The sequence below is a fragment of the Calonectris borealis genome, chromosome 21 (assembly GCF_964195595.1).
Source record: "Calonectris borealis chromosome 21, bCalBor7.hap1.2, whole genome shotgun sequence".
NCBI lineage: Eukaryota > Metazoa > Chordata > Aves > Procellariiformes > Procellariidae > Calonectris > Calonectris borealis.
In genome coordinates this window covers 1541144-1559061 of record NC_134332.1, presented here as the reverse complement: position 1 = coordinate 1559061, position 17918 = coordinate 1541144, and the positions used below count along the sequence as shown (strand labels likewise).

General features: G+C 61.1%; 3 protein-coding genes across 5 annotated transcripts; 1 reads left to right on the top strand and 2 right to left on the bottom strand.

The window, feature by feature from the left end:
• Window positions 1-5204: 5204 nt before the first annotated feature.
• Window positions 5205-5902, top strand: BSPRY (B-box and SPRY domain containing). Its single transcript, XM_075170968.1, is given in 2 exon segments — window positions 5205-5799; window positions 5802-5902. Coding segments are annotated over 2 exon segments (579 nt in total). The 5' UTR covers window positions 5205-5321.
• Window positions 5903-7073: 1171 nt separating this feature from the next.
• Window positions 7074-7961, bottom strand: HDHD3 (haloacid dehalogenase like hydrolase domain containing 3). The gene has a single exon (XM_075170241.1). The coding sequence runs from the start codon at window positions 7959-7961 to the stop codon at window positions 7245-7247; it is 717 nt and encodes a 238-aa protein (XP_075026342.1). The 3' UTR covers window positions 7074-7244.
• On the bottom strand, window positions 7074-17346 carry ALAD (aminolevulinate dehydratase). 3 transcript variants are annotated; one of them, XM_075170239.1, is made up of 12 exons: window positions 17274-17346; window positions 13616-13763; window positions 13385-13435; window positions 12534-12630; window positions 11870-12005; window positions 11316-11399; window positions 10962-11050; window positions 10588-10643; window positions 9782-9869; window positions 9127-9276; window positions 8851-8980; window positions 7074-8758 (listed from the first exon to the last, which is right to left on the bottom strand). In XM_075170239.1, the coding sequence occupies exons 2-12, from the start codon at window positions 13726-13728 to the stop codon at window positions 8676-8678; spliced, it is 1077 nt and encodes a 358-aa protein (XP_075026340.1). In that variant the 5' UTR covers window positions 13729-13763; window positions 17274-17346; the 3' UTR covers window positions 7074-8675. The 3 variants fall into 3 exon arrangements, with proteins under 3 accessions (XP_075026340.1, XP_075026341.1, XP_075026339.1); XM_075170240.1 differs by having other exon boundaries at window positions 9190-9276; XM_075170238.1 differs by having other exon boundaries at window positions 8851-9276.
• Window positions 17347-17918: the final 572 nt, after the last annotated feature.

The window sequence follows — 17918 nt, the reverse complement described above, 5'->3', positions numbered from 1 at the left end:
TCACGGCTCAGCCCCGAGGGGCAGAGGTGCCATCTGGGTGCCCCGCTGCAAGGGGGTGTCCTCGCCCCCCCTGCACAAGAGGGTCCCACTGTCCCCTGTGTGGGGATGTGGGATGGGTGGTCCCTAATCTCCCCCCGCCCCTGTGTCTGGGAGGAGCGGCCATGAGCTCAGCTCTGGGGCAGGATTCGGCCCTCGGTGCGCAGCCTCACCTGGAGCCGGCCCTGGGCCACGGCCTCTCCCTGGGTCCCGCTGCGGGGGAGTTGAGCAAGAGCAGAGCATCCCCGCGCCCCTCCAGAGCCCCTCGTCCCCCCCAGCCCCATTGCGGACCCCTGTTCCGGGGAGAGCCCTTTGCCTGGCGGGGGGGGGGGGGGGGTGTTGCTTCCTCGGGGTCCCTTTCGCAGCTGGCTCTCCTCCCCCCCGCCGTGGGTTTGGCAGGGTTTCCCCGCAGGCGCTCGGCTGCGAGCCCCCCTGTCCTCCCCTAACCCCCGGCTCCCCCCGGCAGAGCGGGGGGTCTCTGAGCTGGGGGGGTCAGGGCCGGGGAGGGGGCCTGGGCAGCGTTTCTGACAATTCTATGGGCTGCAGGACCTGCTTCCCAATCCCCACGCCCCCTTCCTCCCTCTCCCACCCACCTCCCCGCCACGCCGCTGGCTCCAAAACTCCTGTTTTCCCTCCCTTCCTCCCAGAAGTTGAACACTGGAGGAGCAGGGCCACACTGCGGGTGGTGGGCGTCCCCCGACCGGCGTCCCTGCTCTGGCCCTGCCACACGTGTCCCCTTGCACCCCGTGTCCCCTGTGCGGCGACGGTGCCCAGGGCATCTGGGGGAAGGAGTGGGGCGAGGACAGAAGGGGTGTCCCTGGCACTCAAAGGTCTCCCCCACGATGCCACCCCATGGAGGGGTGTTTGTGGGTCTCTGGCTGCTGCTGGCCCCCAGTCTCACCAACATCCCCCCCCCGGCACAGGGGGGGCCACCCTGGCCTTCGTCTTCGATGTCACCGGCTCCGTGTACGATGACCTGGTGCAGGTGACGGACGGGGCCTCGCGCATCCTGGAGCGGACGCTCAGCAGGAGCACGAAGCCCATCAGCGACTCCACACTGGTCCCCTTCCATGACCCAGGTACGGCTGGGACAGGGTGAGGGCACGTGTCCCGCGTGGGGATGGTGCTGCAGGGAGCTGGGGTGCAGTTCTGGACGGGTTTGGGGCTGAAGCGTGCACTTCCCAAGTACCTGCACTGTCCCTTCGCCACCTTTTTAATGCCCCAGTGACCGCGGCGATGGGAACGCCAGCACAGGATGAGCCGCAGCTCGAGGGCACGGTGCTGGGCAGGGGCTCCCATCCCCATCCCCTGCGCGCACGGTGCAAGCCGTTTCTCAACGGATTAGTCCCAGTGATGCTGGCACCCGCTTGTGGGTGGCTTTTCTACCTCCAGCCTGCCCTAATCTCCTGGTCTAACCATGGGGGGGGGCATTTCTGTACAAGTCCACAGCGTGCTTTCAGGTTGCCTCCATAAAAGCACCACTTGCTAAGAGGTTTTGGTAATTTACTGCAATATCAAAATCGTTTCTGTCTGTCCCAGTCTTTGCCTTGGGATTTTTGTGCACACCCATAAATAGCAGCTGCTTTCCAAAAGAGCCCCGAACCCCTACAAGGAGGGCGGCACCGAGGCTTTACTTTCAGCAGAAACACTGAATTTGAATGAAAATCGCTGGAGCCAGACAGGGAAGGAGGCAGGGGCAGTAAAAGGGCTTCTGCATCGCTTTGCTGGGAGCCTCCCCCAGCTGCAAAAAGGGTTTGCAGCTCACCCTGGCCGAGAGCTTCCCCGGGGCAGGCTGTGCCCTGCCCAAAACCATGTCTCGCTTGGTGCCAAGCCAGGGTAGATGCTTAACCCCGAGTCTCGCAGGTCCCGTAAGGGTGTTTAAACCGGGGCGGGTACTTGGGAGCGCCGGCAGCATGGCACCGGAGAGGCTGGTGCCGGCGGTCGGGGAGGCTGAGGCAGTGGTACTGGTGTGCTTGCAGAGGTGGGACCGGCCACCCTCACCGCGGACCCCCGGCTCTTCCAGCGGTGCCTGCGGGAGCTCCATGTCCGGGCAGGCATCCTCAGCCCCGCGGCGATGCTCCACAGCCGGCTCCGTGCGTGGCCCTTGGCACTTGGTGGGAAGCCTGGCCCTGCATTCCTGCGTGGTGGTGGGTCCCGGGAGCAATCCCTGCTCCCCTCCGGGCCTGGCATCCCCCGGGAGTGTGGCGGGGGCTTGGGGCTAAGCTGGGCTTGCTGGGGGCTGGGTGCAGGTGGGAGGGGAGAGGGTGGGTAACGCTGGTGCTGTGTCCCAGGCTCCTGTAACAGGGCAGAGCCCTCTCAATTCACAGCTCTTGTCCCAAAGTGGGAATGCTTTCCCCTGGAAAGTTGGCACAAACTCCTCATGGAACCAAAAATCTGTTCTAGAAGTGTTGTTTGAAAATTGCTTCAATTTTAAAATTTTTAAAAAAAAATATTTCAGCTGCATTCTGCCAGCTGAAACGCTCTCTGGGAGTTTAATCATGCTTTATCCATTCCTGCTCCAGCCCTGCCTCCCTGCATTGCTAAATCCCTGTGGCGTTTCCCTTCGGATGCCACTGTGTTTTGGCGGGAGGTGTAAAGCTGCGGCTGCAAATCATTTCACAGCCCTCCGGGGTGCAAAGCCCCGTGGAAGCAGGAACTGGTCCTCGCTGTGCCTCTGCACTTGCCTGGGGTGGCCGGTTCCGCTGCCATGTGGGGGGATGACGGGCTGGGATGGGCACGAATGTGCCCACTAAAGGTGTTCATGGAAAGCCAGCGGCTTCTGTGAGTCTGGATCCCTAAATGGGTGGTTTAATTAGGTGAGATGGGGACGGGTCCTCGTGATCCTGTGGTACCACCATGCTGCTCTGGCTGTGCTTGGGCTGACTGCAGTGAACTGGTGCAATTCCTCCCCATGAGCAGATCCTGGGTGGGATCCTGCCAGGAGCCCAGCAGGGAAGGGCTGAGCACCGGGTGGCTTGGTGCCTGCACCACATCCCTCGCTGTGTGCTGCAGGGCGGAGGGGACTGCCCGGAGATAAGCGTGGGAGCCATCAGGCTGGCCGTGGAGGTCTCGCACCCCGGCTCCTTTGTCTATGTCTTCTCGGATGCTCGGTCCAAGGACTACGAGCAGCAGGAGGAGCTGCTGCGGCTGCTGCAGCACAAGCAGACCCAGGTGAGCAGCGCTGCCCACCGGCCTCTTGCAACAGCCAGCTTGGGTTGAGACTGCAGCAGCCCAACAGCAGCTCCTGGCAATGAGCCGCAGCAATAAACCCCGCTACGCTGCCCGTTAGCGGGGTGAATTCTGCATCCCCTGGGCTGGCTCGATGTACTGGTGGATGCTGGCTGCGTCCCCTCCTGGGGAGGGACAGACCCCCCACGGCTACGTGTGATGCTACGGGGAGCGTTGCTGTGGCAGGTGGTGACCGTGCTGACGGGGGACTGCGGGGACAGGAGCCACCCCGGGTACCGTGTGTACGAGCGCATCGCCACCGGCTCCGGGCAGATCTTCCAGCAGGTGACAGAGGTGAGTGGGGAGACCTGCAGGAGCAGGGAGGGGGTGGCCGAGGTGCGTGTGGTCCAGCCCAGCTCAGCTGCTCTTATATTCTCCCCGGTTAATCCTCGTGCCCAAGGCACCTCCAGGTTGCTCTGGGAGCCCTGCTTTAGCCTGAAGCCGAAGCGAGGGCTGGAGAAGGCTGGTTGCTCTCGAGCTTGCTGGTGGGCTCCTTGCGTGATCCTTGGGATGAGCCGACTCGCCTGCCCCCGCGGGGGGGAGGTGTCTGCTTGGGGCTGAGGCTGGGGTGCTGCTGTTGCTCTCAGCACCCTGGGAATCAGGTGGGTTGGCCTCAGGGAGAGGAGCCTCTCTGCCCATTCCTGACCTTGAAGGTCTGGACTGGTGCACCTGTGAAGTCTTGGAGACCTGAGGAAGAGTAAAGTGCTTTTCTGCTCATTACCAAGCAGCATCTCCCAGCAGACCCCCAGCAACAGCCCCTGCCCAGCCTCCGGCAGTTGCGTGTTTTAGTGGTTTCTATTCCCATGAGCGAGCTGGGGGGTAATAACATGGCTGCTCCGAGCGGCTGAGCAGGAGCCACCGGGCAATAACAATTGCACCAAATTACTCAATTCCTTTTGCACCTGCTTGTAGCAAGGGGGGCTCAGCCAGGACCGTCACCTCCTGCCCACCCGTCCTCGTGTTGGCACCCACCGGACCTGGCTGGGGCTGGTCCCTTGCCCGGGCATTGTTTTGCAGCCGTGCCTGAGACTTTGACCCAGTGCAATACAGCCCTGCTCCTGAAATGGTCCCAAAATAGCCGTGCCTGGCAGGGCTGGGAGAGCAAATGACTCGCTGCTCCAGCCTTGTTTCCGTGGAGGTCTAAGACCTAAAATGAATGAAGGGAGGGTGGGGGAAGGCAGGACAAGGAGGAGCACCTGCAAGTAGGAGCAGGAGCAGGTAAGTCAGCTGCGCATCAGCCTTGTCCCTTTGCTTAGCGAATTTACAGAGCGAAGGAAACACTTGTGCAGTTATTCCGCACGCGCAGCCGGCCTGCAGAGCCGCTGAGGGGTCTCGCGGGGGGAGCGTGCAGCCAGGGCAGGGCGAGCGGTGCTGGGTGCTGTCAGCCCGCGGGTCGGAAGCGGAGCAGACCCCCGGCGGGTGCGGGCGTCCTCCGGCCAGCCCGGCTCTCGTGCTGTGGCACAAGGGCAGCCGGGCAGCCCCTTAATTCACAGCAAAACCAAATCGAGTCACGGCCGTGCTCGTCTCTAATGCCTGGTGCCACCTCCCTCGGCCGCTCCAAAAGTGCTCAGGGTGGGTTGATTAATGACTTGGGCTTTATAGGAGGAAAGGGATTTCCCCTGCCCAGCCCTCTCTGTTCCTTCTCGTTCCCGAATGACCGGCTTTGCAGGTTTTCTGCAAACAGCCCTGCCATCCTTGCACAGGCTCTTGACTCGCCCCGGCTGGGGGAGGAGAAGTCGGGTCCTACTCGCCTGTCTGGGGGTGGGAAGGGATGGGGCTCAGATTTGGGTCTCTCCCAAAAGCGCAATGAACTGAACCTGTTGAGTTCTGTGTTGTGGGGATTCGGGCCAGGGTCAGAGGAAGATGAGCAACACCTTCTCTGACTCTGCAGGACTTCTAGTGCGAGGGTGGAGAGGTGTCTGGTGAAATCTGGGCTTTGATGAGTCTCTGCATTGTTCTGGCCGTGGCTTGAGAGGGGAGGCTGCGGGGAGCTGCTCTGCTGGCACCCAGCCCGAGCACCCAACACCGTGTCACCCCAGGGGAGCAAACTGAATCTGATGGCCATGACTTCTTCGAGTGGTTCAGGCAGCGGCCACCGAGCCGGCGCTCACCGTGTGGCTTCTCTGGCAGGCTCGCAGGAGATTCACATCGATGAGAAAACGGTCAGCCCTCACCTCAGCCTGTCAGAAGACAGAGAAACCCTGACCTTCAGCGCCAAGAAAGCGAAGGTGGACTTGGACTGCCCCGAGCTATTTGACCACTGGCCCAATGCTTTGGCCACTGTGGGTTTCCACTCGGGAGTCTGCGCATGGAAGATCAGCATGGAGAAGAGCTGCGCCTACAAGCTGGGGGTTTGCCACAGCTCCCTGCTGCGGAAGGGGTCTGGCAACGAAGCCCGCCTGGGCTTCAACGCTGCCTCCTGGGTCTTCTCGCACTACGAGGAGGAGTTCGGGTTCCTGCACGCCGGGCACCCGCAGGCGGTGGAGCTGATCAAGTCTCCGGCCGAGATCGGGGTGCTGGCTGACTTTGCAGGGGGGGTGATTCCTGCGCCATCCTCTTCTCCCACAGGCAGACCTTCGCGGAGCCGCTCGATCCCGTCTTTGCTGTGGCACACCAGAGCACCTCGCTCGTCCGGTGACCCCCGTCCGGTGAGCGAAGCATCGTGCTCACTGGGGCCTGAATATAATTGTACATACAGTGACTGTATATACACTATACAGGACATTTATGGGGGAAAGGAGCCCAGACAGGGCTACTGGCTTGCGTACAGTGGTGTTCAGACAAGACCTGCCTTCAGGCTACATCCGTTCTTCACCTGTTTTACGGCAGCTTTCCTCCCCTGGAGGCTACACCTGTGTCTGCTGTGCCAGGGCGAGGGGTCAGGGCTCTGCCAGCCGCTTTTAGGTGAATCATTTAATTCCTCTCCGACCAAGGGCAGCTTTCCAGCCTGATGGTGGGCTTCAGAAAACAGGAGCAGCATTAAGAGATGTGTTTGGAGAAACGGCAGGGAGAACACACATGGAAAGAGACATCACTGGGACACAGCTGGAGACACACTTTTGGGAGGAGCAGGGACAGTGCAAGGGGCTGTCACCCGTGGGGGACCCATGCCAGGGCAGGGGCACCCCTGAGGGGCTGTGGCCGTGGAGGAGCCTGTGTCAGAGCAGAGGAATAAGAAGCAAGTAGCAGCAGAAAGATACCTCACCTGAGCTGCTCCTCGCCTCGCCAAAGGCAGCAGGGGGCTGAGCATAACGTGGCGAAAACAGGGGGAGCTGATGCTAGGCAGGGAGGAAGGAGAGGTGAGCCAGGGAGAAGGGCAGGAAAGGTGTTTCCCTAACTGTTTAAAATTCATTATTTCTCAATACCCAAATCAATAAAATTTGTTAATTGGCAATATATTAAATTAAGTGAAATTGCCCAACTCCAGACTGTTTTGCCCACAGCAGGCCTGCAACTGCCTCCTGGCCACCGCTGTCAGGAAGAGGGGGATGCTGGGGTACACCAGTGCGGGGGCAAATCTGGGGTACACCAGGGCGTGCAGGGCCTGTGTGCAGGTTTCCTGGCTGCTCTGCACAAGCAGACCTTCCCTGGGACCGGACCAACCCCAGCTCTGCTGATGCGCTTGCACGGGGGGATGCTCGAGCCTCTCCCTGGGGTGACCGAGAAGGGCTACACCTTTATGTCTGCCTCCATCCCTCCTGCCAGGAGCCTTCGAAAGCGCAGCCTGACCCAGTCCCCAGCTCCATTAGGGGAAGACACCACTGCTGACCCCGTGTTTTTTGAGCTAAGACAGACATCAGCAGCAATGCTGAGCGTCAGACACATTTTATTGCATTAACACCCCTCCTGCTCCGCAGGCAGCACTGCTCCCTGCACTCAGAAGTGCTCGCTTCTTTTCCCTGCCCAACCAGCAGCAAGAAATCCTACGCCAGGACCAGTTCACTGCTCAGCAGCAGTGCTGGTCCTCTGCCAAAATGCATTTACCCCTTCTCAATAAGAGCCAGGAGGTGGCTGAGTGTGGGCAGGAGGTGCTCAGGGGGCACCTCCGGCTCCTTGCCCTGCCCGGCAGCCCGCAGCAGAAAGCTGTGCATGCCCACGGCTCGGGCTGCCTTGTAATCCCGGGTGTAGTCGTCCCCCACGTGAGCCGCCTGCTCCGGGGGGACCCCGCCGAGGCGCAGGGCTTTCTCGAAGATCCTCCTGTCCGGCTTGGCAAAGCCCACGTCCTCGGAGGTGATGACAAATTCGAAGTGGTGCCGCAGGCTGCACTGGGAGAGGATGTCTTCCAGCCGGTTATCGAAGTTGGAGACCACCCCCATGCGGAAGCCGCGCTGGCAGCACCGGCTCAGGGTCTCGCCAGCTCCCGGCAGCACCTCCCAGTTGTGCGCGCTGCAGAAGTCGCGGTACAGTTTTTCCGCCATCAGCGTTAGGACTCCGTCTTCGTGCACGCCCGAGAGCCTGAAGGTCTGCTTCACAACGTCGACCCACCACTGCTGGGAGCTCAGCCCCTGGCCCCGGCCGTAGTTGGGGAAGAGCCGGCTCTGGGCTCCGTACGCCTCCCGGAAAGACTGACCCAGAGCCGCCGGCTGCACCCGGAGCCCGTGAGCCCGGGCCTCGGCCGCGTAACTCTCCCCCACCGGCTGCCGCAGCCGCAGCAGCGTGTTCTTCACGTCCCACGTCAGTAAGCGGAGCCTAAGCATGGCTTCAGTAAAGCTCAGGACTAAGGGAAACCTAGAACAAACAGGGAGGCGAGAGCCAGATGCTCTGCTAAAAGCGGGTCGGTACCGAGCGTGGCTCACGCCGGTCGTGTCAGAGGGCTGTGGGCACCGGCCCTTTGTCCAGGTCACACCCACTGGTGTCAGTGGCCCCCGTGAGGGGCTCAGGCCCCCTCTGGGGTCTGCATCGAGATATGGCGGGGGAGGCAAGGCCCTGCTCCGAGCCCCAGGGCGCAAAGCCTCCCAGGCCGGGGCAGCTGCACCCCTCCGTGGGTGCTGCAGCGGGGCCCTGCGTGGGGCTGCTGGAAGACGGGGAGTGGGCGCAGCTGGGGCTGTACCACAGCGTACGGGGGCTGGGGGCACGGGGTGCACCCGTGGCACATGGGGGGCACCCGGGGTACACGGGGGGCACCCGGGGTGTCTGGGGCGGGTGTCGGGGCGCACCCGTGGCGCGTGGGCGAGTGGGGTCCGCCCGGGTGACGCGGGGGCCGGAGGTGCGGGGTGGGGCCGGGGCTCACCGGGCCGGGGTCCCGGTGCACGGGGGCTGTGCGGCCGCCGGGGCGGCCGGCTGGGGGTACGCGCGGTCCCGGGGCCCACGGGCGACCCCCGGCCCCCACCCACCTGCGCCGCTCCCCGGCCGCCCCGGAAGCCCCGCCCACAGCCCCCGGAGGCTCCGCCCCGTCACCGGAAGCCCCGCGCTCAGTTCCGTCCCGCCGCCGCCGCCGCCTCCCTCAGCCACCGCAGCAGCTGCGGCGCGAAGTAGGTGATGATGGCGTCGGCCCCTGCGGAGAGACCAGAGGCTGGAGCCGCGCCGGGGACGGGACACGGGGACGGGGTCGGGGCGGAGAGCAGGCCTCGAGGCCGCCCGCCTCACCTGCTCGCCTGAAGGCCGTGACCGCCTCCATGACGGCAGCCTCTAGGCTGAAGGCCCCGGCCTGGGCCCCGTGCCACAGCATGGCGAACTCCCCCGAGACGTGGTACACGGCCAGCGGGTGGGTGGGGTGCTGAGGGGAGCGGCGGGGAGGGAGGTCAGCCCTCCCCACACACCCCAGTGCTCCCAGAGGTGCTCCAGCACCCACCTCCACACGTGAAACCCACAGTCGCACCCCCTGCGGTTTGGATACCCAAATCGCCCATCCCAAAGGCACACCTCTGCTCGCCCTCCTCCTCCAGGGACACCCTGTGCCCTCACTGGCATGCAGAAAGAGCTTACTCGAGCCTTGACGTCCCTCACGAGGTCCAGGTAGGGCATCCCCGGCTTCACCATCAGCATGTCCGCTCCCTCACGCACGTCCCGGTCCTTTGAGGGGAACACGCGCGCAACCCCGGCAACTTGGGGTAGAATAACATTTTCCAGCAAGTCCACAGTTGGTTTTCGCCAGAAGTTTTGACCTGATGGTTGGTTATCCCAGGAGGGATGACAGAAGGGTCTGGTGAGCCTCTAAGGGCCACAGGAGCCCACAGACGGGCTGTGATGGGGGAGAGCCGATGCTCCCCTCACCATAAGCACAGTGCCTGGGGAAAGCAGGTGGCTGCATGTCCTGGGACCCGACACCCTGAGCCACAGCGGGGTACGGGGTCACCAACTCCTCGGCTCCCAGCGCATGGTCCTTGGGCCCATGCTGGGGACCAGCTCTCCGGCAGGCTGATGGGCATCACATTTCTCTCACTTGAGAGGGAAAAGCCTCAGCCATTTTGGCTGGCGTGCCTCCTACCGCCTTCTGCCTCCAACACCCCTGGGCTTACTCTCCCCAAACCCACGACCCTTGGTGCTGCCCCGGGCAGCCTGACCCCAGCTCACTCACCACAGCGCGCATCGCCAGGCCCCTGGCGCCCGGGGGCAGCTGGTAGCATCGCCTATCTCCAAAGGCAGGTTTGGATAGTGCAGCATCCCTGGTGATGGGCAAGGCAGAGAGCAGGGCATGAGGACCAGTATGGCTCCCCATGCCTCTCGCCTCATACAGCTTCAGAAATGTGAGGACAGACTCAGACAAGTGCCTGAGCCATCGGGGGCAGGAAAGGGGGGTCTCTCCCAACCTGCCTCAGCGCCCCAGGATCACTCTGGGAGGTCCAGGCTGCCCTTGGGAGCCGTGCTTCAACACCTGCTACCCTCCCCTGGAGTCTGGGGTAAAATCATGTCAGACATTTTCTTTCTGCTCTTTTCCGAGGCAGGTCCCTCAGGGATGCCCCATCAGGGTCAGGCCTTTCTTGGGACAAGGTCTACTAGCTGACTGAGCTGAGGCTTGTCTCTAAAGCCACCCTTTGGGGCAACACTGGCTCCTGTGACTCCCCTCCTCACTGCTCCTGGCAGCTGCAGGCAGCTCCCTCTCTGCCTGCCTTGCCACCAGCACCCAGGATGAGCACGAGGTGAAGGGGTGGGATGGAAGATCACCCAAGGTTATCTTCCCACCAGCCAGCCTCTCCCGGGCAAGGTATGTTTGTCTCCCTTTTGCACCGGGAAGTAGGAGGAGAGCGCTCCAAAGCGACCAGCGTGGCCCCAGCTGTGGCCTGGGCTCTGGCTGAGCCCCGTTCCCAAATAACTATCTGGGGACGCACCTCCCGGCCAGCCCGGCGCTGGCTGGGGATGCTCCCAGCTAAGGGACAGACCCACCTGAAGGGGCCGTAGAAGCACGAAGCAAACTTGGCGCTGTAGCTCATCACCGAGACCTGCAGAGGAGAGCAGAGCCGTGAGGGCCAGAAGCTCGGTGCTGCAATCCCGCACCGGGGCAGCGGCAATTCCCTCCCATGGCTGTTTTATACTCTGCCCCACATCCCCCTTCCCCTGCCAGAGGCCTGGCACCTCGCTGTCCCCGTGTCCGGCTAAGGACATTCCCTTCCTGTGTGCAGTGGGGCAGGGAAATGCCTGCGGCATGTCCTGGGCAAGGCTGGGGTTTGCTTCTCCCACCGCTTGCCCAGGACCTGTTCTGGTGCAGCCTCCCTGTGGACGTCGCTCCTGCCTTTGGCACACGCAGATCCCGAGCTCACCTTGTTGCCCAAGTCATTGGAGATCAGCGCCTTCTTCATGGCCGCGATGCGCCCATCCATCATATCTGAGGGGGCAACGATGTGGCAGCCTGCAGGGAATGAGCAGAGATGCCGAGAAGTGCCCGAGGCCGTGATTCTGCCTGCAGGAGGAGGTGACCCCAGGGCCAGGGTGGCCCCGGGTGCCTGCAGCTCCGCCGGGGCCAGCACGTGGAGGGCAAGGGGAGCCTCCCGTGGCTCGGAGCAAAAGCACTCCCAGTTGGAGCCAGGCCCAGTTTGCTTTTGGGCCTGCTGAAAGTGAGAGGGGGTGAGTCTGCGAGAGTCAAACTCAGGTACCGCTGCCAGGAGACTCCTCACCTGCTCTGGCATAGGCCAGCGCCACTTCTGCCAGCCGCAGGCAGCTGATCTCGTTCTGGATGGTGCCGTCTTCACGCAGGATGCCTAGGAGACAAACCTGGGGTTATGTGAGGGGCTGGTCGGCCGGTTGCGTCAATCCCTAGGGTGGGAGCATGGCTCTCGCTACACAGAAGCTCAGAGCAACAGTGGGGAACATGTTAAGGGTGCTGGATAAGGACCAAGAGACCAACAACGCAGCCCTTCAGGGACTCAACATATGGGTGCTCCAGGGAAGGGAAGACAGAGATGGGGTACACAGACGGGTGCTCAGACAGATTCAGATGGCCAGGGAGTGGGTGCCTTAACCACTCGTGCCTCCCACCCTGCTCTCAAAACCTAGGAGACGTCTCTCAGGCTCAACTGCACCAGTACTGGGGAGTCAGGTCTTGGGGCAGGACCTGGCCAGGCCCCACCAGCACCCGGAGCTCCGCAGCAGAAAACAGCAAACCCCCAGAGACTCCCGGTCCTGGGAAGGTGCCCGAAGAGCAGCCCGGGACCCCAGGCTGTGCACTCACCGCAGTGCCCGTGGGAGGTGTAAGGGCACAAGCAGACATCACAGGCTATGAGCAGCTCTGGGAAGGTGGAGCGGATCTTCTTGATTGCCTGGATGGCAGGTGTGTCCTCTGCATCAGCAGCAGAGCCTCTCTCATCCTGTGAGAAGAGAAATGCTTCAGCATGCAGAGCTGAGGGTGTCCCACCAACTCCTCCGTGGCAGCAGTTCTGCCCAAGAAACATTTTCTGAACTGCTAGACCATGTAATGCAGGGTGGTGTGACCACCAACAATGGAAGAGGGTGACAGAGTAGTGCCTCTGAGCATGAGTGCACCTTGGGGCCACCTGCAACAGCTCCCAGCGCAAGGCTGGGTCAGGGGAAGCTGTACAGGAGATAGTCTTCTCAAGTCATCCACCCTGCTTTCTGCAGCACAGAGCTCCCTGTTCTCCTCTGCCCCCCAGTGACACACCGCTTCTTCAAAGGGACAGAAGACACCCAGAGTCACCAGGAACATTTCGGGTGTCGCTGCAGTCTCCCATCCCCATCCTGCTCTGCTGAGTGGGGTGCAAGCACACCCAGAGACCCTGAACTGCTCCTGTTTGATCAGGAGACCCCCCTGGCCCCACACTGCTCTCTCACACCCCTGTGGCTACCCCAAGCCCCCTGCCACCACCACGCACACTGACCTTGTGGACCTTGCTGGGCACCCCGAAGATAAGCACACACTTCAGACCATCTTCGACGAGGGGACGCAGCATCCCCTCCAGCTTGTTGACTCCGTACCTGAGAAGAGCAAAGGGAAGGGGGCTGCCAGGCACCCAGACCTGCTCTGTGGGGGAGCTGGTCTGTGACTTGGATGCTGGTCTGTGAGCTATCCAGCATCCACAAGCATCCACGCCAAGCAGCAGCTGGAGGTAGAGGGGAGGTGTTGCCTGAACATTGGGAGGAACAATCCAGGACCTTATCTGGGGCTACAGGAGCATTATCTACTCGGCATGGACACTCTTTGCTCTGAAAGGATGAGCATGCCCTGCCCTTGGATCCCTTATCTCGCCTTCCTGGTTGCAGATCCAGCCCAGCTCCCCACAGGACCATCCCCCTGGGGCCTCTCTGACCACAGCCCTGCTAACGTAGCAGCGGATGAAGATGGGAGCTGCCAGTCCAGCAAGATCTAATGCAGGACCGGAGCCCGTGTCCTTGCACAGGTTTTCTACCTGCTGCTGGAAAGCCCATTAGCTTCCAGCGTTCCTGCGTGCCCAGCCCACACAACGTGCAAGTGCTCTGGGACATTGCAAGACCCTGGCACTATACCTGCCAGTACTGGTACTTTCCCAGCATCCCCAGTATGATTCCCTCCACTTCCATGGTGGACGAATGCTCCCGCCCTGCCTGATGCTGGGGGATCCCCAAGGCAGGGACCCACAGAAGGTTGGAAGCATCACCCTGGCTCATGCTCATCTCAGGCCATACACCAACCCTGCTCAGGCACGGGGCGCAGCAGTGACTGGCACGCAGCTCGGAGGGGCTGCGTTCTTACCTGGCTTGTCCAGGGAGGCTGGGGATCGGCTCCACTGCATCAGGGCTGTCACTGCAGGAGGTGGATGGGACAGAGACATAAGGACTTGGCATGAGAAGGAAGCCCCTACCCCAGACTCATCCACAGGGAATCTTTTGGGGAGTCTGAACCTATCTAAGAGCTCAGGGAGCACCTAAGCCACTCAACCTGAGCTTGGTCCATCCCTAACCCAGAGAACCAGGGCTCACTCACGTGACAAAAATGGGGTAGATGAGGTTGGAGGCATCGAAGGTGGTTGCTGTACACTGCCAGGAGCGTAGCACAGGGTGGAAGTAGCCGCTGTGAAGAAGGGAGTCTGCCTGCATCTTGGGCGTTCACTAGGAGGCTGTGGAATGAGACTCTGAAACACCAAAAGAAACCGGCAGGCTGGTTTAGTGGCAGTGTCCTGGTAAGCCACGGCTATTGCTGCGTGCGAGGAGGGTGCTGAGATCCAGACAGCCACTGCAGGACTGTCTCTGTCCTGCTCCAGGCACACGCAGGGAACATGAGCTGCAGCCCAGCCAGCTTCAGCCCCGCGCCAGGTGGGTGTTGGAGGACCCCGCATCAGCAGTCACAGCACAGCACTTCCCGTAAACAGGGATGATGCCGACTCCTCCGCACAAAACGTCCCAATTCTGTGCGTGAAACCACCAATTTACAGCCATCAGTGTCCTCCCGCAGCAGAACCACGTTCACATGGTTCAACAATACCACCCTTGACAGGCTCCGTCTGTTTTAGCTTGCGTAGCTGTAACAACAGTTTTCTAATGATAAGTTGTCATTGCTTAATTCATTTTAGTTTTGCTTAACGCTGTGTAATTGTGTGATACAGCTTTTGTATACAGAGTAGCAAAAAGCTGCTCTGCGTAGCACAAAGTATTTGTGGCCACGGTGTAAAGATGCAGTTACAGAAGAGCACGGGCACTGGATGAGAGAGTGGTGCAGGATCATCCTGAAGACACCAGGGCTCTAAACCCTGCTGTCACACAACTCCAGTGGCCACTTACTGCTGGATAAAGAAAACTTGGGAGTTGGGCAAAACTGATTTCAGGGGTAACAAAGAGAAATTACTCAATACACATAAATGAAGCGTTAGCTATGTTATTGTTGAAACTTTTTCTGTAGCAGTATTTTCTTCTTCTGTAAGAGTTAGATCTAGTAATAATTCTGCGATTAAACCATTAAGATTTAAATTTCCACTAGCGCTAAATTCTCACCAACATGTGGCTGGTGAGAGCACGACGGAAGGGGCCGGGGGAAGGCGGCTGCAGCATTTGGCTGCAGCACAGAAGAGAGCAGCTGTTACGGCTGGGACACGCAGGGAGCCACAGCCTGAACAACAGACTGTTTGTACAGAGCGGCTTCAAGGACTTCTGCTGGCTGCACACACAGGGCCGCATCCCACAAACGCCCCGCGCAGAGGAGCCGGGGGTGCCCCAGACAGCAAACAGCAAAGTCTCTGCTGGAAACCATAGATTTTAAGAGCTGAAACCAGAGGCAGGCGGGTGGGAGGAGAGCTGGAGACGAGCTTCTGAAAGAACAAGCGGGATTCCTCCGCTGGCACCCTCAGGCGGGGCAGGGCTTCCCATGCGAGACAGAACGGACATGAGGATGGGACCTGTCTCAGGGGAGCAGCCCCGCAGTCCCCAGTCTCATCCCAGGAGGGATTCCCCAGCAATAAACCTCGCTGCCCCGGCTCTCTCCGGAGAGCAGACGCGGCTCACTTAGCATCCCAGGATGCAGTCCAGGGGAGACAGTTTTACAGCAGCACCCGCGACAGCAGGAACAGAGCTGGGCAGGAGATGGCTCCACTCTTCTGGAAAACCTTTAATTTGAGGTGTTCACCTACTTTACACACTCAAGACCCTTCAGATATTCTAATGCTGAGCCAAATTCTCAGTCTGTATCAGGTCACCCCAGTCCATAGGGTACTTGTAATATAGGGGCATCGTGTTCAGTCCGGGGCTTGAACTGAGTCTCCTGTCCCCCTAGCAATCACTTCTGCTTGGGGATGGGGGAAAAGGCACCTCTTGGTTACTTACAGGCTTACGCTTATAAAAATAGTGTATAAAAAAATCAGATGGTGCTTGTGGGGGATGCAGACCAGCTGACAGGCACACTGGCAGTGTCACGGCATCACCTGGCAAGTAATTTTTAGTCCTGGAAACCTGCTGCTCCAGTCCTTACTCGCAGGGATGGGGACAGCCCTCCGGTGAACTGGAGTTGGCAGTCCCAGCGCAGCGGCTGGGCTGCTCAGGCTGGGCTCCAGGCTGGGCTCCAGGCTGGGCTCCAGGCGGCAGCGATCGAGGACAAAGGGCTCAGTGAACAAAACCCACCTCGAGAATCCAAAAAATGCTTTAAACAGTTAATCCCGCCGGAGGAAGGGGAGGGGGGATGGCGTGGGACCAGAGGCACCTGACTCTGTATGGGACAGATAGAGACCGCAGCTCCAGAAACTGCCCTCTCCGGGGAAGGAGGAGATGGGCACCCGGCAGAATTGCAGAGCGGAGATAACATCCAGGACGGGTGGGCCCCAGCAGAACGCCCGTCTGCTGCGAGGCCAGGGGAGCCAGGGCCCTCCTTACGAGCCCCACGTGCAGGAGAAGCTGCCGCCAGCTGCGGGCTCCTCTTGCCCACGCAGGGCACCCGGTCGGATGAGGGCACCGGGGTCTTACAGCCGCAGAGCCGCCGCACGCCCCACAGCTGCCCGACAGCCGGGGAAGGACGGCAGGGATGCAGAGCAAGGACTGCTAGAGTGCCGCGATAAGGGGACGTTGCACCACACGCGCTACGCCCTAGAACAGGGCTGTTTTCCCCAAGATCCCCTTAGGGCTCCCAGCAGAGCACACGCGCCTCTTTCGCCAACATTAAATGCCCAAATATGTATTTCTAAAGCAATTTGCTTCATGCACACCAGAGCATCAGTAAGGACAAGTTCAAGAACAGCCCTGCAGCGCTCTCCCGAGCAAATGGCTCCGCAGCAGAGTGGTTTCACCTCTGCTCCTTCACACTGGGACTGCTCGAGGACCAGCCCAAACCTGCAGCACTCGAACTGGCGCCTTTGCCCAGCCCGGGCCCACCACAGTGACCCCGGCTGCCTCGCTGTATTTGAGAGGAGAGAAGCAACTGCAGAACGAGAGAACCACGGACACGCTGCCCTCCCGTTTGCACAAATGAAACAAACTCAGTGGACGGGCTGAAGCCAAACCCAACGCACACCAACGGTGCCAAAGGTCTGCTCCAGCTGCTCACAGCACCGCCGAGCTGGAGCTGCCTGTTCTCTGCTGAGAGACGAGGAAGTCGCTTTCCAGCATTCTGATACAGAAACGTATGCGGCCTCATCCTTAGCTGCACAACTATTTACCTGAAGTCCTGGAGACGCGCAAGCTCCCAAAATCCCAGGTGGGAGCGGGGTTGGACTGGAGCGTACTAGGAAAGCAGAGCTCCCCAGGGAGACAACGGAACTGCGGGTTAATTAACAGTCACTAACAAAGGTCAAGACGTTAATGAAGATTTCCTCTTCCAGGTGGGATCTGGAAATGGGGATGTCTGGGGATGCTCGGGGGGGTCTGTAATTACACCGCAGGATGAGCGTGGGCTCAGGACCGACGCCAACCCGCAGCATTGCACGCTGCTCGGTGCTTTCCCCACGTTTGCCACGGTAACTGCGGGTGACCGAGCAAAAACCGGGCTGCCCTTGCTGCCTGCACCCTGCCTGCACCCAAGCGGTGCCTCCATGCCCGGCCGGGCCCTGCCCCTGGAGTCGTCCCGATCTCCGGCCTCCGGACAGCCCTACAAGAGGCCGGGGTCGGGGACCGGCCACTGCCCCGGCTCCGGCCCCCCGGTCCCCGACCCCGGCCCCCGCACTCACCTTCCGCCGCCGCCGCGTCCCGCTCCGGCCGTTCGACTCTGCCCTGAGTCCTCGCTATTTGCATAATCCCGCCCTCTGATTAGCATAGGCCCGCCCCGCGGGAAGACGGCGGGAAGTCTCGCGCGGCGGAGCGAAGGAAAGAGATGGAGGCGGCGCGGTGGGGAGGGGAGTGCGCTGCGGGGAAGGAATAGGCTTTTGGGGGGTCTAGGGGCCTGGAGCTGGGTTTTGGGGTGCTGGATCAGGATTTTAGGGTGCTGCGGAGACCTGGAGCCAGGCTTTGGGGTGCTGTGGGGCTCTGGAGCAGGGCTTTGGGGTGCTGGGGGGGCCAGGAGCATGGCTGAACGTGCTGTGGGGCCATGCAGATAGGTTTTGGGGTGCTGCAAGGGGACCTGGAGCCAGGCTTTGGGGTGCTGTAGGTGCCTAGAGTAGGTCCTTGGGGTGCTATGGGGGACAGGAGCAGGACTGGTGGCAGGCATGGAGCCAGGTTTTGGGGTGCTGGGGGGGCCTGGAGCAAGGCTTTGGGGTGCTGCAGGTGCCTAAAGCAGGTCCTTGGGTGCTGTGGGGGACAGGAGCAGGACTGGGGGTACTGTGGGGGGCATGGAGCCAGGTTTTGGGGTGCTGCAGGGGCCCGGAGCAAGGCTTTGG